This window comes from Calidris pugnax, unplaced genomic scaffold, assembly GCF_001431845.1.
Source record: "Calidris pugnax isolate Ruff unplaced genomic scaffold, ASM143184v1 scaffold44, whole genome shotgun sequence".
Taxonomy (NCBI): Eukaryota; Metazoa; Chordata; class Aves; order Charadriiformes; family Scolopacidae; genus Calidris; species Calidris pugnax.
In genome coordinates this window covers 18202474-18225288 of record NW_015094506.1, presented here as the reverse complement: position 1 = coordinate 18225288, position 22815 = coordinate 18202474, and the positions used below count along the sequence as shown (strand labels likewise).

The 22815-nt window shown below is 38.0% G+C and overlaps 1 protein-coding gene across 5 annotated transcripts in view; it reads right to left on the bottom strand.

The window, feature by feature from the left end:
- The window catches only part of OSBPL8 (oxysterol binding protein like 8), a 64435-nt gene that overhangs the window by 35702 nt on the left and 5918 nt on the right, over positions 1-22815 (bottom strand). Inside the window, exons 3-4 of one of the 5 annotated variants that reach the window (XM_014963921.1) lie at positions 21305-21341; positions 16115-16249 (exon numbers count right to left, since the gene is read on the bottom strand). In XM_014963921.1, coding sequence (XP_014819407.1) covers positions 16115-16249; positions 21305-21341 — 172 coding nt within the window. Of the gene's footprint in view, positions 1-3037; positions 3281-16114; positions 16253-21304; positions 21342-22815 lie in introns of all 5 variants that reach the window. The other 4 variants (XM_014963920.1, XM_014963923.1, XM_014963924.1 and 1 more) reach the window with 4 other exon arrangements.

Sequence of the window (22815 nt, the reverse complement as noted above, 5' to 3'; positions counted from 1 at the left end):
CTACCTAAAATCCTAAAAGCAATCTTCAGAGCTAGGAGGCAGCGAGCAAGTACCATTTGAATCAACCTTCAGAGTTGCAGACTGAGCTCCCAGTAACGTTTAAGACACTTGCAGTTTAAAAAAAAATAAAATAAAATAATTTTAGACACAAGATCCACTACTGTAGCCTCTAAAGCAGTTCTGGGCATCAGGGATTATGTTCAGAGCAACACTGCCTCTTAACAGACTTTCTCCCAGTGTGACCTTCCTTGTCTTACCATCACAGGCCCCATGGGCTCTGAAAGCTGATCCCAAGCCCAGCAGTCAGCCACAAGTTCATGGTGTGACCTTAGAAGCCAAGGGAAACTGTCCATTAGTACATTCCTACTGAGAGCACTCAGAACTCCTTCCAAAACTTGCAGGCAGAAATCTACGTGAAAACTCATGATGGGCTTTCAAGACAGATGCAAGAGCCTGACATCTGCATGCAACTGAAACCACCAGAACTATACACACGCAAGGTGTCAATGAAACAAAACCAAATACATTTCTTCAGAGACTGAGCTGGAATATGCAGTCAATACCAAAAGAAAAAAAAAAAATCCTCCAAAACACCGCTGGATGATTTGACAAAAAATGAGGAGTATATATATTGCAAGATTAGCGTAAAAGAATTTTCAGGTTAATGTCTGTGGCAGGGTACATTTTAAAACAAAACTGTTCAGTTACAGAGATTTCAATTTTGTAGCATAACACAGGTTTCATTCTTTATAAGTCACATCTGCAACCTGTCCCTTCAATCTTGAGGGAAGGGAAAAACCAAAACTACATAACAACGCCTACATCTCAAATACTGGTTTTGTACCTCTCAAAAAATACCATCTGTAATTAGGACACCTGAGAAAAATAAATCAGAAAAAACATGTTACCTTACAATGACAGATCTATTTTATCCAAAAAGAAAGAATTACTATCCACTGGAGCCTTTTTTCCCAATAAACAGAAGAATCAGTAAAAAAGCAATGCATGAAAAGATCACAAATAGCAAGCCAAGCAACACTATTACTGACTTCCAAAAGAAAAGCAAGGAACAGGCTGATATGATTACTGGTGTGCACCTGCAGTTGTGAAAAACAAATAATTGAGCTGAAAAACTATATGCTTCTGGAAGAACTATGAGCTGTACCTAGTGGGCGATTTCAATACTGGTGTTATATAATAAACACAGCAGAAAAAAAGGGAGAAATCTTTTAAAAGAATTGAACACAGTAGCCTTTTTAACCGACTGATTTTCAAAAGCTTGCTGACAACCAGTTTTAAGAATACAATCCCATATTAATTAATTCAGATTCCTCCATGGATTTTGAAACTGAAGTAATCAAAAAAGCAAGCAAAGTCCAAAGTATTTTCCCATGGTCATTTTTTCTTTTGCAAACACCATATAAAATAAACAATAATAACCAAAAATTGTCCTCACTAACTATACATGAGTATCTTTTAGACAGGCAATAACTACTCCTTCGTTAAGCCAAATGGAAAGAGCATTCCATCCAGCATGTTAATATTGTTTAAATTCTTCAGATATACAGAAGATTCCAAAAGATAAAACATTTCTTAAATATATATTTACACTTGATTTTGTTTTCATTAAAAATGGTTTTCCATTTGTTCTGCATATTGAGAAGTCATTCATTGTTCATTTATGGACAGCGATCAGCTTTAATGTAGAACTCCACACAGGAAGAGGGCAAATAGGAAATGAACTAATTTTTGTTTCAGTAATTACCAAACAACACGCTTTTATTTTAAAGATAGGGAGGATCTGTCTAGTTGCCAACACCACACTTTCAAGCTTTGAGATCTTTATTTCCTGAGCAGCTTGAATAAAACTCAGTGTTAGATTCTTGGTAGAAGGCTAATCATTTCCTCAAGCAGAGTGAAAGGATATGTTACAGGGTAAAACATGAAGTTTAACAGAACGTGGTGTCCCAAGCAACTGCCCCCACCTGCCTGAGGCTGAACACACTGCTCCAGTGATTCTACAAGGCAGCACCAGCCAACGATGGAGAGAGCTCCCTAATCTCCAGCCTGCCACCTTTTCCATGGCTTCCCCAACTCTTTTCCATGGCTTCAGAGCCAGGGCTTAAAAATTCAGTGCGCCATTCTGCAGAAGGCATACAATAAAAAGTGAAAACTATTTACTTCCTGCCCCCTCCTAGCATTCTGGCCCCATGGGACTACACAACAAAGTGCGTATGTGCGCATGCACAAGATAAATCACACATACAGGGTAATTCTGGTAAGAATGTGCAATTTCTACAATGTCCCCTTTCAGGAAGGGGTGACCTTGTAACATGCTTTCAAGCACTGAAGTTTCCTGAAGTAAACTGCTGAAATTCAGGTACCTAAATCAGAAGTGCACATAATTGACAATGAAATTCTAGAAATTCATTTCAATATTCCAGTACTGATTTTCAGGAGACAACAAATCTGAGCAAAAGAGGATGCAAGCCCTTTCTGGTGTTAGATGTGTTAAAAATCTTGCACTACAGAGTTTAGCAAGGCTATGTTGTTAGCCCTAACTCATTCTATCTTGTCATTTTATGGCGAACCGCTGATGACACACAGATTCTGCAGTAGTTACAGCTAAATTAAAACCTTCTGCTGTACTATTTTAAAACAAGTCCATTGTGTGCGAGGGAGTGGAAAGTACAAGGGAGGAAGGCATTTATAAGCCACATCACAGAACTTCAGTCATAAAAGCCCAAGCGACCAAAACAAATATTTCAGTCAAATGCCTTTTAAACCAAATGCCTTTTAAACCAGACCAAATACACAAATGCCTTTTAAAGAGAGATCTGCTGTGGTGTAAGCTAACTTACTTGCCTATCTGCAAATCCTGCTACTACAAAGAGCTGTTATCAAAATGCATACAAGCATTGTTCCTTTCGATTTCTACTAACATCTCAGCATATTACTTTCATTCAAGCTGAAAAAATTTGAGGAGGAAATTATATTCTCTTCTGTAGGTTTTAAGAAATGCAAGACCAAAACAAACCTGGTAAAGCAGGAGAGAGTTCGTTATATCCTCCAAAGGAAGCATTCCGGACAAGCTTTCGGCCATCAGCTCTTGGAGAAAACACAGATGAAATCCCAGCACATGAAGAAAACCTACGTCGCACTGGACCCTCTTCCTTCATGAGTGAAGGTGTTTGTGTAAGGATTATGTTCTCTGTGAAAGCTGGTTAGCATTAGATGGTTGGAACGAGAGTGTTGCAGTAACAGCCTTTTACCTCACATTCTGATGAGTAAGATATAAAAGGAAAAAAAAAAAAAAAAGAAAGAAACAAACGAAGGGCACACGTGAAAAATGCAGTGAAGAGACAGAGGCTGCCAAATCAGCAGCAAGGCAAGCAACACTATACTCCTCTTGTCAAACCCATTAGGATGCTTAAAGCAGAATGCCTTTGCTTCAGCTCCTCTTTTCCACAAACATACTGCATCTCATTTTTTACATTTCAGTTTCAGTCCTACTCTTCTCTGCTTTCTAAGCACACAAAAGTGGTGATAATTTAGGTTTTAAGGATTCATTAAATCCATTCTTTTTCCCCGTTAGCCTTTCAAGTCCCAGATTCACACTGCACGGAGCACAATTCGTGAGCTACGTGGCTTCCCTCTTTGATACTGTGGTACCCTATGGGAATCTGAAAAGGGAGCTCATGTTTTGTGTTATACAGCCATGTTAAAGTGCCTGTTTAGGCACTTACCTAAGCTAGTTTTCATCAGCCAATTACCATGGCTTCTCCACCTTAATTTCTTATTTTTATTTAAAAGGTGAGGTGAAAGCTTCTTCTTCTCTAAGACTCTGCCAAATTTCTATATACAAACCAGCTGGACCCCTGGAAGAGTTGCACAAAACAAGCTCCACAAAAAGGGCTTTTTATTATTAATGCCCCAAGTATTTTATGCAATGAATAAAACACTTAAATGAACCTACTTAAATTTTAAACATAACAAAAAAAAAATCCCAGAAAATTTGGCTTCAAGATAGAAATCAGCAGATCCAAACTGCTCTTGCTGATAGCTATCAGAATAAAGTCAAATAAGCTCTCCCTAACCTCCTTCATGCCCTGCTTGTGAGATTGGCTGCTTCTTTGCCCTGATGACTAGCAGGCACGGCCACCTTTTTCCACATGTGGAATATCATTCCTGCCTGGTGCTTCTCTGCTGATCCCATTTTCCCCATCACACCTTATTTCTCACAAAATACATGTGGAAACCTACTCTATTTGCTGGAAAGCAGAAAAATAAGACACTAAGAATTGGTTTGAAAATAGGAACTGGCATTCTCTCTTACTCCATACCTCTCTTCTTGCGGGATGTGAAACACATCCCACTAATTAAATCAATGGTAGTATGAATTGATTAATCCTCATATAATACTGTTTACTCCAGCTGCTTATGCAAAGAAGCATACTTACTATTTGCAGCTCAGTAATTTCAGTTCACATTGACTCAAGGATAATACTAAAGTATTTTATAAGCCCTATGAAAGGTTTGCACTGTTCAGACAGAGTGTATGTGCATTAGTACCTACAGATACATACACTGAAAAGAATTTTTCGGATAATGAAACATAGCAGCTTCCAGTACCCTATGAATCACTACAATTTCTTCATGCCTTTTAACAAACTAATGTCCCAATACATGCCAAGGAAAAAAGATGCAAGTGAAAATAACAAATATGAGCCATCAATAGACACCATTATGTGTGGTCTGTAATCTTCACTTCTTTAGTACAAGAAGTGAAAAACTCTATTCACTTGGACACAGGGAGGGGGAGAAACTGAATGAGGATGTCTTGTGTTCAGGCCTGTCTCCATTTATCCATTACTGTCTCTCATACTTCCCCCAGCTGAAGCAGTCCTTGCCCACATGTCCCGGAAGGAACAGAAAGAGCAGCTGAAAAACTTAGGGAGTGGAATGGTGGGGCAATGAGGAGGAAGCGCAAGGAGAGAGAACACCACTTTTTTTATTCCTTTTTTTTTGGTGTTTTTTTGTTTGTTTGTTTAATAAACAGTTCCACATTACTTCTCCAAATCTGTTGTCTTAACTATAAAACAGAGCAAACTACCTTGGTCCCAATCTCTTCAGAATATGCATTTTATTGTTTCTAATTACAATCAAGAGGAAGCTGCGGCAGAAAAACTGCCCTTACAGACAGAAGGAACCGTATCCTCTCATTACAGACCTATCTTGCCCAGTTAATGGGTCTGTTATCTCGTGTTTCAGAGCGAGGGCTATGACCCTGCCCAGGAAGGCTGTGCTGACACTGCTATCAGGACGTTTCCGTGTGCTGTACCAGGACAGACTAATGGGAGGCTCCACCAGCAGCCACCCACACCGCTTTGTCTGCATCTGCCTCCAGCCGCTGTGCCAGCCAGCTCAGGAGCCACTGCTGGGTACGGCTCTGCCAGCCCACCACATTCTTCCTCAACAGTCTTTGCCACCTCACGTTCATCTCACTAAAAAGTGGTTAGGCACCCAGGGGCTTGGGGAAATAATGCAATCCTGAAGGTTTTTCCCATCTTCCTCTCTGTGACCTCTCAGGTCCCTTGACACTCACTGTTCATGTAGCCAAACTATAAATGAAAACAGATTAAAAACCTATTTCTCCTTCCTATGCCCTTTTCTCCACTTAGAAGTGAAATTGAAATCTTCGGGTAAACAAAATTAAAAATTTCAATAAGGATAATGCTACATTTTCCCTCTCTGAACACATCTCCCAACCAAGGAGCCCGTTAGCTGGGTATTCCAAGTACCTTCTTCTTTAACTCAACTATATAGGAGAGACAGACTCTGTGCCTTTTGCCAAAGTATGACTGTCTCAACACCGCAAAGGAGGGGGAAAAAAATACCTAATTTAAGCTTCCTCTTATCTTTCTCCCCTCCATTGAGTCATCTTCATATTTCACTTAAACCTGCAGTGGTAAAACAGTTAATTACGTGGTTTGGCTGTAAAAATTCACTAGTTCTCCAACTTTTCAACAGCTTGTGATTTATTATGCCTGCTAACACTTGTATACGCATGATCATTTGCTTCAACTACTTCAAAGCAGTAGCCGTTACCAGAGAGATGGCTGACACACAGCTGAAAGACTGTTAGATCAAAAGGAATCTGTAACATTTCATAAAAATGAGCAAGCATTCTTCTCCATGGCGTGATTCTAGGCTAAAGTTTACTGTCACTCTTGAGCATCAACCTGCAATATTTAAGGGGTTTCTGCTCTCCACACACACAGTGACACAGAGGTACTTTTAAGTAGTTGGAAGTGCTTTTATTTGCATGTTCTGTACATGACAATAGAAAGGTGCACTTCATTAGCCACAAAAAAAAAAATTAAAAATTCCTTTTCTATCTTCTCCCCTCCTCAAAATTAAATTTAGTCAGAACAGGCCAGTCTACTGATAAAATCCAAATTAGTATAATTCATTAGGTGACCTTACACTAACATCCCAGGAAGCCTTCTATCCTTTTAATATCAGTTTCCACTGTCTTAATAATTAATATACTTAGAAAATGCACTAACATACACAGTGTGGGAGTTTGCATGGTTTCAAAATACTCAGAAATAGAACTACAGCCAAGTCCATCTGCAGAAGTCAGACCTAGCCAAAAAGCCTGCATAAACAGTAAAGTGTTTGCACTCTAGCCTAAATGCATCAGGTGTGTGCTGCTGAGTATCTGTACATGAAAAAATAAGATTCCTCATAACAAAAGTCAAGTACTTCATAAAAGCAGGTACTAGACTAAATATGCCACTCCAAAGGGAGAAAAAGTCTCCTGGTTTCTCTGCTTTACATAATACCTAAATCAGTAGGAAAAAGAAATAACCATGACTGAAATATTTAGTTCATTTATCTCGGGGCAGGGGGGGAAGAATCCATTTTCAGTAAATCTGTTGAACATCTCTTTAGAGATGGAAACTTATCTGTTGTATACATTTTTTCTAAAAGAGACAATGTGTTTCTTATATCAGCTACTCAATCAGGGATTCTTCAGTAGTAAATGCTGGCTGAAAAACAAATCATAATCCTGTGCTTAAGACATTCTTCCAGGATATTGCCTGTAGTAAAACTTAAACCTCAGTATACAAAACAAAGGCAAATAGAAGACATGTGCCATTCCAACAGCACATGAACACTTTTGACAAAGCCTGGGTTTAGTTTTAAAACATTTCTTCAAGTGAAAAGTATCTTCAGCTAAAAAAACACAGGCTTATGAAAAAAAACCTGTCCAAACTGTGCAGGTATGAATTCCAAGCATGGAAATTGAACTCAAATCAAAAATACTCTGAACTATACAACTGAGGAATTTTAAATATAATAATTCTTTTTATATAGATGTTAGAAGTTTAAAATAATTAATACATTACACAAACTGAGCCTGATGCAATAATATAACTAAGAGTATATCTGGTGATGCAAATTAAAAAAAAAAATATTTCTTTTCACCTTAGAGGTATAAGAGGAAAACCCAAATCCTTCTTAAAACCGAATTTTGTGAAAGCTAAAGTGAGAAGGAAGAGGAAAGCAAGCTGATGGTGTAGCAGAGAAGGCAGAAGCTTTTTAGACTTGCCCTTCAAGTCTGACAATAATTTGCCCTGACGTCTCAACAACACTACATTTTCCACTAGAATTCTCCCCCAGTCCAACAATAGAAAAGGTCATAAATAATTCTCTACATGCAGTACACAGAGACTCTTTGCAGCATGCAGAAAACAAAAACAGAAAAAGGAAACTGCTAGACTGTCATACCTATAAATGAGTTTTATCTAACACCTGATTATTGCACATGGATTTTAAGTGAAAGTGTTTTTCTCCTTTTTAACAAAAAGGGTATTAAAGATATACTTGCCTTCAGACACCAATATTTGATTCAGAAAAAAGACATCTGAACCATGAGGCTACAAGTTATGTCAGCTGTTTACAGTGGTACGTTTCGTTCACCAAATATTCTTCTGTTTTCTGGTATTTCCAAGTCAGGTGCAGTTTAGCTGAGGAGCAATTCCAGAAGCACGCCTGAGAGTGGTTATGAATGAACACCAGGGCTCCCAATGCCCTGCTGGAAACTGGACTTGGCTGCACCTCCCCACTGCTAGCACTCCCGCTCCGCTCCTCCCACCCAAAGCAAAAAGGCTTGCTCACTGCTCAGGTTTCAGCAGTTTTCATCTCAGCCCTTATGAAATGCTCAAGGTCACTGTTCCAGCTCAAGTAGGCCAGCTCTGCAGAGACTGTTGTGGAGAAAGAGAACTTGCTGGAGAAGTTTCACAGTAATCAGCCCTGCTGTGCCTTTCAAACCCAGTAGCAAGCTTTCATAAAGCTGTAGCCTGCACAAAAAGGAGTACATGCAATTTACCCAAGCCACAAATACTGGGTGGAGTAGCATTTCAGAAACAGCAAGTTTTAATAAACACACTATGACTTGCAGAGAAGAATGTGCCAGAGTATGTATTACAGTAAGAAAGCAGGAGGTCAGGATAATAGATTCAGGAGAATAACCACACACTTTGAATTTCTTGTGAAATGTTTTAAGTTCTGTCTGGTAACACAAGCTAAAACCAGATTACTTAGGGGTCAAATTCCTTCCTTGATTACTGTGACTGGAACCTCACTCACATCATGTTTGAGACAAGCATCACTAAAGCTGTTTCAAATAAGTTGACCAATTTTGTGGAACTGGGTCTTCACCTCCATGAAGTACACTCTGTTACAAAACTGAAAAGTGGCCACCCCCGTTACTGGGATCAGGTCCCTGCAACAGTACAACTGATATTAATCCAGAACTCCCTAGAGAAACAGTCCACATGGCTTCTACACACTGCTCATTACAAAATACTTCCTCAGCATCAAAAGACAAAATAAAACAAATTAAAACACTTCCCAAGAATACAGCAAGAGAGACCAAGACCCTACAAGTTCAAGGGCTTGCAAGGTTTTTAGACAGAATTCCCATGTGGAAGGAGAAAGCAAAAGCATTAACATTTTTCTAAGACATTAGATGCACTTACTCTACAGCGAAGGCACCCAACTTCAGAAGCAATATTTACCATTACTGTGCAATTGTTGAAAGACTGGGTTTATTGGACAGCCTCAACAAGCCCACTAGGAGTTTCTTGTCTAGCACTGCGACTGTGAGAAAGTCTTATGGAAAAATGAAGTGAGGTAAAATAGTATGCCATGCTTCGTAAGTTGCTCTTACTGTGTCAAGATAATAAATTATTTAGCCTTTCTTCAGCTTCTCTATTAAAAGGACAGACACAATGGAGGGAAACAGATGAATGAATTACATCCACGACTAATTCTGTCTAGGAATACAGAGTAAAGGGAAAGCAAACAGGAGAAGAAAACAGAAATCATTATCAAAGATTAGTTATAACCCAACTATCCAGGAAACAGCTTGCTTTGGAACCAGATAGACTGGCAGGATTTTACCATCTGCATGCCAAGCAACATTAGCAAAAAGAAATATTAACACTCTAAAAGTGCTAGCTGAAAGAAACGCAGGAGCTGGCATTTAAGCAGCGATCAGTATTCTACCAGTGGAGTTACAGCCTCCCCTGTGGTCAATAAATGCATCTGCTATAACCCCAGTCTCCTACATCCACATTAACGAACAGGCTCTCATGATCACCTGGCCAAAGGACCAAAGCCCATCTGAGGAAGAGTTAAATACTTTGAAAAGGCTTTGAGTTCACTGGCATGGGGCTATAGCTCTCCTTCCACTGGACCACAGTAATCTGTCTTCCCCTGACAGCTGGTAAGAGGAGATCCATGCTTTATCTCCAGAGCTTCTTGCGTGCTGACCACCGGTGAGCCAGAAGAGGCGTGATGAGAGTCAAGAGCTCCAGACATTTCTTACCACTTGGTCAAGCAAAACATATTTTTCACTCTCCACCTTCTCTCACATGCAAAAATAGTTACAATTGTATTTTCCCCAGATACAGAGACCTATGAATTAAAATCCTAGCATGTCCTTTAGACATTTACTCCGGAGCAAACAGCCTTTAGTACAAGCTCAGCACAGCCAAAAATGCCTTTATTGTCCCCCAAAATCAGCTTCACCTCCTCTTTTCTATTCACTGTGATCATTATTGGGAAACCTATAGTTCTGTTTCCACTGTCAATCCACCTCCTTGCGCCTGAACTACTTCTCGAATACATTTTCATCATATTGCAAACTGAATTAAAACTGCTACTCCTCTACTGGAAAGGAGGGGCAGATCCCATTTATCTTCCAGCTCAAGCTCTTTCTGGGCACACACTTCCACTGCTTACCCTTATTTGACAAGCTGATTTTTTTTAAAAGAAAGAAAAAGAAAAGAAGACAGCAAGAAGCTGTTAATTTAGGTCAAAGATATATATTGTTGTAAAATACCTCCTCAATCTTCATCATCCTAACATGCTTTTCACAGATACTACTTGAATTTTCAACCCATCTGCATCTCATTAAAGCTTTGAATAAAGACAGGAAAAATACTGAGGGCTGATGCAGCAGAGCTCATGAGCCAGGAAGCTTGTCTACACAGGTCATTGTTACCCACATGAAATATAGAAACTGGAGCTCCAAAATATCAATGCATCATCTGCTGAGTTGCTAGCCTTAAAGTATTAAATATAATATTGCCAACACAAGCACCACTGCTATTTGTTCCTGTTTCAATTTGGATGATGCTCTCATTGGCACTATCTGCAAATTAGAGTCCTCATTCAAATCCACAAAAATAAAAAAAAAATCTCAAAATCTTTCTATAATTAATGTTGTGAATTTTCCATTTTTCTTCATGTGGATTTTCACCTCCACACACTCTTAAAAAATAAGACTGGAGATTTTCTCCTGAGCAAATAAACACATATGTAAGTTACTAGCAAGTTACAAACTATAAAAACATTTAATCATATATACTTTGAACAACAGCAGAAACTCTCATTTAACAAAGCCATAAACATAAGATATGAATAGTGGTTAAAAAAAAAGTCAGACATTTTCCACCATCCTACTACAGAATTTTTAATATTACTGTCTTAACTACGTTTCTCTCTTTACTAAGTACAGCTTGTTATTATTTAAGCATTCATGCTGTTTTAATAAAAAAGTTCGAAATATGGAATTGTAAGCAAGAAAATATTGGAATCCCTGAGGAGACTTCTGTTTTTTTCACAAATTTTAAGTGATAACTATTTCTATATTAATGCATTTTATCAAATAAATAAAGTGGTATCCTGATGTAAGTCTGAGTTAACAAGATATACAATAATCCAATTTACCAGGGATAATTTGTGTAACAACATAAACAGCTTATATCAACAAGCAGAGTTCTGCCCTACAGCTTTTGAAAATGCAGTCTTGGACTCTGTATTCTCCATGTTCATCTTTTAACTGTAATAAAACAGTTTTGTCAAAACGTTTTTGTCACAGGTAGGTATGTTAAAAAAAAGTAAAACCCTCAAAATAAGCTCAATAAAAGATTAGCAGGTTGCTCATTAAGTTAATAACATTTTCAACTACAGAATGCAAACACAGAAAATGAGCTAAATTAACATTGTTCAATCTATGTGTCAACTGCTAGACTTGAAAGATGTTTTAGCAGTCCTAACACCTATATGTACACTTATAAAAATATGGTCTTGGTGACTTAGCAAGGCCTAAAAATACACCATGCCACAAATATAAGCAAAGCTTTACAGCAAAAGCTAACTCCCCAAACCCATTAAGGTTTCCATCAAAAGGCTTCTTAATTATTTCAGTCCAATTCCAAGTCTGACAATTGTAAATAAAACATTTAGCAAAAATCACAATATCAACATTTAGTATGTTCAAGGCACAGAGAAGTAGGAAGGTTTCATTGCCTATCAGATAAGGCAGAAGAAAACCAACATGATCTGAACATACTCCATGCCAGAAGGCACATGCAATACACAGCATCGACAAGTTAGAGACAGGACTACCTTGGCAGATGTTATGAAAGGACAATTAAAGACTTCAAAAGTTAAAGACTGTACATGGTGAAAAAAAGAAAGATTTCCTTCAGAAAGTTTGATCTTGCAAATCGTTGCCAAATCTTTACCACTGTTTGATCATTTCCCATCTTGACCCAAGAAGAAAAGTCATTCATTTGGGTGACCTGTTGAGTGGAAGTCTAGAAACTGCTTTCTTGAACATACAATGAAAAGAGGAAAACCAGTACAAGTTTTCAAGACAATGCAATGGGGAACTGCTCGAGGCCACTTTCACAATGAGTTCCTGAGTTACAATGCTGAGAAGCTCCATAATTGGAAAGCCTTCCTTTGCGCACTTGAGCTTAGAGCTCCCATGAAAAGTTGTACTTCTGGCTTTCTAGAAATGGTGGTACCACACAGAATGTGAAAGGTTGTCTAGTTAAATCAGCTTTGTACCTTTGTTAAATCCTTCCTTGCACCCTGTAGATGCAAAAAACTAGTTTTTAAGGTTTGTTTTGATGTCTCTTGAACCTCAACACATCCAAGTATTACCACCTTTTGCCCTAGAAGGCACTTGGATTTTTTGTATTCTCCAATTTAAAGCCACTGATGCCTGGAGGCTCAATAAACTTATTTCACATAAATTCTAATTGTAGTGTTGTGATCAGGATTGGCTTATTCTGACCCTCTAGTTAACTAAACGTGGGCAAGGCAGAAATAAATTAAATCTGCAATAATTAAAACTACAAGTCCATCTCTGGACCAATGCTATATACAGCTAAATTAGCCTTTCAACACTAAAATTCTGAATTGGCTACATAAACTGCTAAGCATAATGAAAAAGCTTAATCCCCAGCATCAGTTTTTCTAATAGATTTCTGTCAAACAACCTTGCTGAAGCTTTCTATGGAAATGAGTCTGACCTCCACACCTTGCAAGGCCAGTCTGTAGCCTAAAAGATAAGGCAGCCTTCAGCCTCAGAATAAAGGACAGCATATCTTCAAGAATCTTAAAAAGTTTATGTAAAAGAAGAAGGTGCAACTTCTTCCTGCAAACATGAGGCAGACCAATGACAGTGTAGGTACGCTTCTTCTGAACAATCACTAGACAATGCTGCCACATCAAGCTGTACTCTACATTCATAAACCAGATCTGTACTGGACTCCTAAAGGAAAATCCCCATCTCTGGCTCAGACAGCATACTAAGTTCCATCTCACAAGAGTGAGAAGGATGAAACCATGTTTTAAACTCAGAAACCAGGTACAGGAAAATAGAAGCTTTCTGAGATCCAGAGCTATGGTCACATAAATTAAAACCCGGTAATTATACACAGGAGCACTTAAAATTGTGAAATACATACCACTTGCAGCTTCACAATGCCATGTTACATGGTTCACCCTTAGTTCCAAATAGGAAGCCAATGGCCCAAAAAGATGTTCAAAGTTTAGCTGTATTCCCTCATATTGAGACTCAAGTTCTCATCTATTTTTAATCATATTGGTAATACTTGTAATTAGGATCCTACTTAAAACACGAGCAAAAGACACAAATTAAGCTTGTTCCAGTAGATTTTCCAAGAGATGGGCACTGAGCCTCCCCCTTGACTGTTGCTGGCCGGCCGAAGAATCTGGCACACTTGGTGGTGTTTCCTCACTAACACCAAAGTGCTGGTTTCTCCAAAGACTGCCTCTTCATACATTTCACTTCATTTCAACTCACTTATATTTAACCACAAGCTCTATACAAAACTGGCTTTGTCACACAGACTCTTTTATTCAGGCAGCAAGAAACATAACTTAGGTAATGGTGGCCAAATAACAGCCAACAACATCCAACTGTCCACTGGCAAATGCCAAGTATCCATGTCACAGCTCCCCTTTATATACATTTAATCAGTTCTTTGTAGAGTGTATCGTACATTTGTCTGTTTCAATTCTCTTTTATCCTGTGCCTAGCATGCTTTTGAATTGTTTATTTACATTACCCATCTCCTAGGGATGCATCCAGGTGCCAGTGACTAAAACTATCTCCATTTAGTTCATAGTGAATGCCTTTAAATACTATATGTAAACATTTCTTCTATATCTGCACATTTTCATCATATAATACTACAGGTACATTGTAAAGACCTTTACAATTGGATTTCAGTTAATTGAATTTCAGTTAAAACAGTAAGCCTCAAGTACCCCATCACTTTAAACTCAGTTCTACTTCTTATTTTTCAGGCTTGTACAGCATACCTTCTCCCCTATGCAATAAGCTCACATTTTCACCAGCACTGTAATTTCCATGCAGGAGCAACTACCACAGAATAACCACCCAACTTCTAAATGTGGGTCAACCACCTCCATAAAAATCAAATCTACACTTCCCGAGTGGCAGACAGGCTGGAAGTTAGTAATTAAAGGTGACTGAAGTTTAGCCTATATTATACCTTTTCACTACTGAAACTGACTGTGAGTCAAATCCATCGGTTCATGAAACTCCAGTCTCATTTCTACTAATGCTCCTGGAAGAATGAGTCAGTGATGACTGATGCTAAAAAAGACACAGATAGATACCTTTACCGACCTTAAAATCACTTCTATAAGCCTAGAAATAATCAGAGGGGAAAAAAGCAGAAGACAATATCTGCAAGTAGTTTGACATAGCATAAGTCTTAGTGCCTTTCAAGCTTGTTTTAATGACTTTCCTATGAAAGCCCTTGAAAAAGTGTAACAGTTTGCCTTTATAAATTAGTAGGAATAGCAACACTAAAAGGAAGACTTCACTATAATATTCAAATATTTATATAACTACAACATTTGTCTAATAAGGTGTACAACACACTAGAGAGAATAACCAAAAAACACAATCAAAATTACAAACAAGTTATATATGTATATTCTACAGAAAATAATCCCAGACTAAACACAACACAAGCCAGAGAACATCAAGTGCTGTTCCAGTGAGATAACAGAGGCTTTTAGAAAATAAATCAGAGCTACCTGTGGGTAGCACTGAAAATACTACCATAATAATTCTTAAAATACACTAAAAGACTACCAGATTAAACATGGTAACAACTAACTTTGATTTCAAAGTTTTTGACTTTTTATCTGAATAGTACTGAATAGGAAATCAGGCAAATGATTCAAAGCTACCTGAGAAACTGCCATTATTACTCTGTTGGACGAACATCATTACTTTGACAAAGCAAATTCTGGGAGTTATGGAGGCTAACACCAAAAAAAATAATTAAAAAAAAAAAATAAAAAAATAAAAATATCTCCGAAACACTACTCAGAGCAAGAACTAAAGGAAGCACAGATGACTGGCATGGCTGCCAAGAGTAAAAGGAGAAAGAATATTAATGAAAAAAGCCTGAAATTTTCACTAAGTACTCCACACGCCATAACAAACATGTCTAATGATATACTAGGCAATAGGAGAACACAAGCAGTTTCAAATGGAAATAAACACTAGGAGAGCAATCAAAGCTTGGTTTTGGTTTGGTTTGTTTGGGTGGGGTTTTTTTGTGGGTTTTTTTTGTTTGTTTGTTTTGGGTTTTTTTTTGTTTTTAAACAGATTATCAATATGTCAGGTCTACTGACAAGTTTCATTTTGCATCCAATCAGCTCACATGGATCCACCCAGAGTTTGTTTTCAACAGATTTAGCAAGGCAGAGGGACAGGTTGAAAAATGGCAAAAAGTAGTGCCAAGATACTTTTTTCCCCTTTCCTAAAGAGACGGATCTTTAAAAGCAATTGTTAAAAGATCTTTCCACAATGGTTCCAAGCTTAGGTGGTACATCATAACACTGTATAAAGACACAGGACAAGGACAACAACTTAAATACATGAGCATCGGTTATAGGATTACACACAGATAATGATTTACCATCAGGTGGACTGTTCTCCCACACATCATAACATGCTTTAATAAACTAGTGCACCATGTAATACATTTATTTCTGATTAAGACATAAGGATACAAAGAATTACATACAATATTTCAATATGCTTTCTTCCTTACCTTACCTTTATTGTGAAGGACCACATTTTTGAACCAACATTTAGAACAGATAATTAATATCAACATTTAAGTTCTTTAACATCTCTGGGGAAAAAAAAAAAAAGCAAGCTTTTTCTTACCATGGCTGTGGGCAGTTCCTGGGCTGAGAGAAGGTTGGAGTAACTCTTTGGTTGGAGTAAAATAGGCTTCTTTCCCCTGGCGCTGGCTCATTTTTCCTGGAGTTAAAAGCTGTGATTCATCAGTGTTTGTTACCGCTGCTGAAATAGAAAATGGATGCTCATTCAACGATGTTATGTGCTTGTGCATAGATTTCTATTAACAACTTCACTGCTATTCATAAAACTGGTATTCAAATGCTGTATTGCAAATTTTTTTGTTCTTGAAAACGAGGATTTCAAACCATAGATTTGTTTTGGACAGGAGAACAGAAAGGAGCTGAGAAGACTGGTATAGGACATGAGGCGGAAGATGAAAACAAAAACTAGGAAGATGTAGGAAAGGCTGCTACTGAATACAGATACGGCACCAATCTGTTACCTAACTTCTGAAATCCTGCTTTCTTAGCCACTTCTGTGATGGTTTTTGGTTTAACTAGCCACAACACAGCCAACCCAGGAAACAGCTTCCCAGATTAAGCTGCACCACCATCCCAGAAAGCTAAGATGAATGTATGTACATACATCAGAAGAAACAAGTCTTATTAATAAAAATCATGTATAGACTTTGTCAAGGGAAAGGTTTAAAGCAGAAGAATTACTCTCCTTGGATCTTATCAGTCTGAAAGACTTGTTTGATGTCTTCTAGCTATTTGTAAGATCACCTGGTCAGCCATCCTGTTTATGGTATCTGCACATTTCCTTAAGCTGCACGTAAACCGTACCCTTTTGATAGTGGAAGAACAGCTGACTCAGTAACACCTGTCCTGTGGAAGTAGATACACTGACAAAAAGGGATCAGAGGGGGAAACAAAAGCTGCTTACTAAAGAAGAGCCCAGAATATTGGAACTTACAATGCAACTCATTTTAAGAGGTTCCAAGCTTTCCTCAAAGTTTTAAAAGTTAAGCAGAAGATCTAGTTTAAACAAATAAGTTCCATTTTCTGGATGAAACTTTAGCTTTATTTCTACTATTATTACAGTATTTATACAGTATTTCTACTATTATTACAGTAACAGAAACATTTTTTTTCCATCAAAGCCTAGTATAAGCACAGGGCAGTATGAAGAACGCAAGGATGCCAGGATATCCACCTGTACTATTTTTCTACATCAGATAAACCATCTGAAGCTCTGCTCCAGACAAACCATACCCTATGCAGACTGCCACTTAGAAAAAATATGTGAGGAGATGGACAAGGGAGGTAAAGAACTCGTTTTACCAGCTCTGAGTTCAAATCTGTCAGTGTCAGAAGGCCATTAATTCAAAGTTGTAGTACCACCAAAGTAGCTTTTTATTTTCCTGCAGGTACAAGTAGGGGGAAAGGGGATGTGTAGGGGAGTTGCTGAAGTCTTGAGAAGGGACTGCACAAATGGTCTGGTATCTGAACTGAAAAATAAAGGGGAGCTAGAGAACAGCTGCTTCACAGGCTCACACAAAATGGGTCTCTGTGAGGACAGAAGGCATTTGTTTTAAAAATGTTTAAGGTGCACTGAGGTAGCACCAACATTCAATCACCCAGCTGAAAGCCACTCTCAAAGAGTCACTGGCCATTCAGCTCCATAGGAATGGGATTTCACCTCCCACAGGTGGCCTCAGCTAGCCCCCCCCGCATAGGCAGTGCTCTGGCCCCACAGGTGAGCACCCTACAGGTGTGCACCCCATGGGTGGGCACCTCACCTACCGTGCTGCCAGTCATGTCACAGACCTGCTCTGCAGTGGGAATTGCACTAACAACCCTTCCTCCAGTGACCTGGGAAGAAGGTTCAATTTCTGAACAGCCACTATGCAGCACCAATAGCTGCTTTTTTTTTTTTTTAAGCTTTAAGGTTTGGAAATTCCTAAGTTTTTTTAAGCTGCTGAGATGCAATCATTTCTCAGGCAGTACTGGCCAGCAATGTGGAGCACAAGCAGGCTCAGCATGCAAGTTTTACCAAAGCACGAACTGAACTCAGTGATGTTAACCCAGTAACACCCACAGGGTTACAAGCTTAAAGTTCACTATTGAATTCATGCTCCTTTGTTAGTCTGCACACTCAATTTGGGTCCTGCAAAGACTGGTAGCAGTGTCAGAAAAGCTCTTTTCCTACAAAATGAGGTTTATGTATCACCTAACATAGAATATCTTGTGAAAAGCACTTTGCATACCTGGGGATTCAAGGTGAATTTCTTAAATCAAGCAGGCTTTTGAGAAATTCAAGTTATAATGCTGAAGGATGATTAGCAGGAGAGTTTTAAAATCTCCTTTTTATACAAAGCATTATAAAAGTACTAAACAAATGGAAATAAATCTGTTAAGATCAGAAATGTCTATCCACAGCGTAGCTGCCACTAGGAAGAAGTCATCCCCTCCTTCAAAATGCCTCATCCTGATGCTTAGACATTTGCTTTGGGATAAGGGGGAAGACAAGGCAAGGGAGAACATACCTGTTGCTTTGAGCAGGGGACAGTGAATAAGATTAAAAAGAAGCTTTCATCTTTTTTTTTTTCCTAAAAGACTAATGACCCGATTTTTACAGGTGCCTGTATAATCACAACTGTAAAATCAGCAGGGCTTTCAGGCAGTTAACAAGGTCTGTAAAACTATGCTTTAAGCATCTTACGGCACAAGCTCTGGAACCTTAAAAGACAGAGATGAAAAGGAAAACGTAGTTGGAAAGGAGAGAGGAGGAGGAAAAGTTATGCTGGTAACAAGCCTAGTTTTTAAGATGCCATTAAATGAAACACCTACCACTCAGAAGCAGATCTGTTTAAGAGAGTAGATCTTATTTGCACGTATAACTAGATAGCTCAGCAATTTGTAGAGGTTCCTTGGCTGCTATCTATAGCTTCTGATGGACTGATTATATAAATGGTATAAATATGTGCAGTGCATACTTTAAGTCATCCATTTACTGACAATGTTTGATGGTCTTACAGCTAATTTTAAACTCATTTGAAGCACAGAATGATTTATCCTGGAATTTCATTACATTCACGGAATAAAATCAACAGTGATACTGAAAGAGGGCAATAGTCATTTACTCTAGTGACCTTGCTCACTTGTGAAATAAAAGTTAGCATGAATGACTAAATGCTGCTCCAAGTCAAACTTTTTTTTCATTTGCCCAAAGTACCAAACAAACTTACAGTTTTGGACTCATGTGTCCCCAGGTACCTGAAAAAACACACTCAGTTTCTGACTAATCTACAAAGCACTCACACCGTCTTGTGAGTTTTGTTGAGGATAAGCAAAATTAATTTTTTTTTTTTTAAATGTTCCTGGTGAATGCCTTAACTACGGAAATGATCAGAGAGCTGGAGCACCTCTCCTATGAAGAAAGTTGAGACAGTTGCTGTTGTTCAGCCTAGAGAAAAGAAGTCTCTGGGTAGGTATTATAGAAGCCTTTCAATATATAAGGTTTATAGGAAAGGTGGAGGAAGACTTTTTTACTAAGGCCTGTAGTAACAGGACAAGGGGCAACGGTTTTAAACGGAAAGAAGCTACATTTAGATTAGAGATAGGAAAGAAGTCTTTTACAGTGAGGGTAGTGAGACACTGGAACACGTCCAGAGAAGCTGTGGATGCCCCATACCTGGAAACATTCAATGTCAGGCTGAATGGGGACTTTGAGCAACCTGATCTAGTGGAAGATGTCCCTCCTCACAACAGGGGAGGTTGGACTAAATGATCTTTAAAGTTCCTTTCCAACCCAAACAATTCTATGATTCCAGTTCTTCTTAAGTTTCACATGCCATCTCCACAACTTAAAAGACAGATTTGCTAGGCATATGCTCAACGTGTCCAACAAGACATACATTGCCAACCATTCCTTCCAAAAGCCTCAAAGTGGCAATTTATTTTCAGACTTTCACTCTGATTTCAGAGCACCCATCCAAGAAAAAGAAGATCTCTGTTCATACCCTCCTTTACCCGAGTGAGTTTAAACCCATACTATCTCCTTGAATATGAGCAGAGGTCTAATTTAGAGAAGAAATATCACTTAGTAAATATCAAAGCCTCCTTGCAACTCTTTGGAAGATGCATTTCTATACCAAGAGAACTATTAGAGTTGATAATACATACTTTCTTCAGTTTCCTCATACTGGCCATCAAATTACTAATATATAGTTTGTCAGTAAGATTCATGCATCAGAAGAAACAGAAATTGGGGTCTTTACAGCCAACTTATTTAATCAGATAAAGCTATGAAAAAAAAATAAAATCTGAAGCGGCAGAATCCCAGTACTTCTGTTTCTATAATGAGCATGTGAAAGTGCCTGCACTCTTGAAAATAGCACAAGGACATCAGATATAGGAGACAGTTTATTATATTCAATTCTGCATTATTTTTGAAAGTGTATAATAAGCAATATCGACTGAAACTATGGGTTCTGCAGGGATTTCTCAACCAAAAAAAAAAAAAAAAAGGAATTTGTGCCTGCATCTTTCCCTGCCCCACACATGCAAACTCTTAATCCCAGGCAAAATTATTCTGCCAATCACGCCAATGGCCCTAACAAGTCTTTGCTGCAGACATGCACAAACATATACACAAAAGTTTTCCCTATCACCACACCAGGTCCAATCCTTATTTGAGAATTACAGTATATAAACATGTTCATTTCAATAAATTTACATCTTCAGATATTAAGTGAACCATATAGCACTGAAAACAGACAAGCTCAAACATTGTTTCTGAACCATTATTTTAATGTCTTGTCAACACTACAACAAAATTTGAAGGTTTCATTTCAAACTGATAAATATATTTTTTTTCTCTTTCAGGTAAGTCATTTAAAAGATTTTTTTTTTTTTCTAGCCATGACTGGGAGAAGTGAAGAATAAAACATTTCCCACTAAAAACAAACAAACAAAAAAAGCTTAATGCAAGGTAACATTTAGCTAAGATTTTTTTTTTTTTCTAGCCATGACTGGGAGAAGTGAAGAATAAAACATTTCCCACTAAAAACAAACAAACACAAAAAGCTTAATGCAAGGTAACATTTAGCTAAGTAGTATGACAGGTAAAATGTTTTTCCAACAGTAAATTTTCATTATACTTCTCAATCACAGAAGAAAACCCAGTATTTACCCCAACAGTCTATATGCAAAGATATATGCTTTTATGAACATACATGTAAACATACTGTAGGACAGGGGAGTCACTTACTTGATGGTCCATGAGAGTCTCTGTTATCACCATGATGCTGTGTACACATACAATTGAAGAACGAAGAACAGCAAACAAAAAAATCCAGGCCAGGAAGAAGCAAGTGCACAAAAGCAGCAGCAGCGGGAAAGAAGAAGGACAATGAAAACAGTGTTAGTTCATGACTGAAATACAACATGCACCTCAATACCAAAGGCAAGACCTCAAGAGACTTAGTTTTGAAAAGCTGAAGCAACAAAACTGACAAATATACTTTTAGAGCAGCCGTTATGAGAAGCCATCGTTGTATATGGTTAGTAAACAGCAACTGCCCCAATTGCTAAGTCCGAGTGGAATCTCTCCATCAGCAATGTAATGCTCATATGACTTGAAACTATACAAGCTATACATTTTAAGAAATTTTTAGCTGGAATGTTTTCAGAAGACAAACTCTGAAGAAGGCTGAAATAACACAATATTTGTTTCCAAAACTGCTCTGCTTTCAAACAGGTGTTTTGGAAAGACAAAAACTTTTAAGCAATCAGTAATGTGCAAGCACCCACTGATGCCAGATCTAAGCCTAACTGCTTTTGCACACAAACATGAACTTAGAAGCCACAGATTCAGTTCATCTACAAATACAGGTAACATTTTTAAATGCTTAGGCTGCAAGACAAGCACTGCAGTTTTAAATTTAAGAGGATATTTTATATCAAAGTATTTCCAGATAATCAAATTGTATAAAAAATTACCTCCGCCCAACTGAATGCATCAAATATAGGCACTACAGAAAAGTAATTACGTAGTAATAGTCTGTACTCCTTTCTGACATTTGACCTGGATTCTTTTATAAATCATTGCTACCTAAGGCCACAATTGGGGCTAAGATCCCAGTATGCTCAGCCATGTACTTGATGTGAAGTTAAGTTCCACCTATGTCTTAAAGGACATAGCCTTTAAACCCTATGAACAACAGAAAAGGAAGAGAAAAGAAACAAACCTATCAGCACAAACACTTCCTCCTTAAAAAAAAATCCAAACATGCTATACCTTCTATAACCTAAACAAAAAGCTTCTGCTTCATAAAGGAGAGAAATCTTTACCCTGCTTTATAGAGGATCCAATCTTGCCTCTCTGTTATCAGGACTAAACAGCAGGAAACGGGAAAAAGAAAAATAAAAACCATAGGAAGCAGGAGTCTTGTTTTACATTCCTAGTCTCAAAACACAGATTTTTATCCCTCACAGCTGCCTAGGGGTGTTAAATTGAAACTGCAACATATAAACGTGAAGTACTTCAATGAGAATGCTTCAATTGCAGTACACATCATTGGAAAGGTGAGAGAACCCTTCTTTCATAATTTTGAATTTTCTGGTAAAGGACTTGATTAAACAAGAGAAGCTGAAATAAAATTTAAGTGCACTTGGCAAAAAAACCTTCTATTCCTGTGAGAGACTAAATTTACATCAAAGAGTGAAACACTGCTACGGGAACCCATGAACTTACCAGACAAGTTTAGATAAGCAGTACAT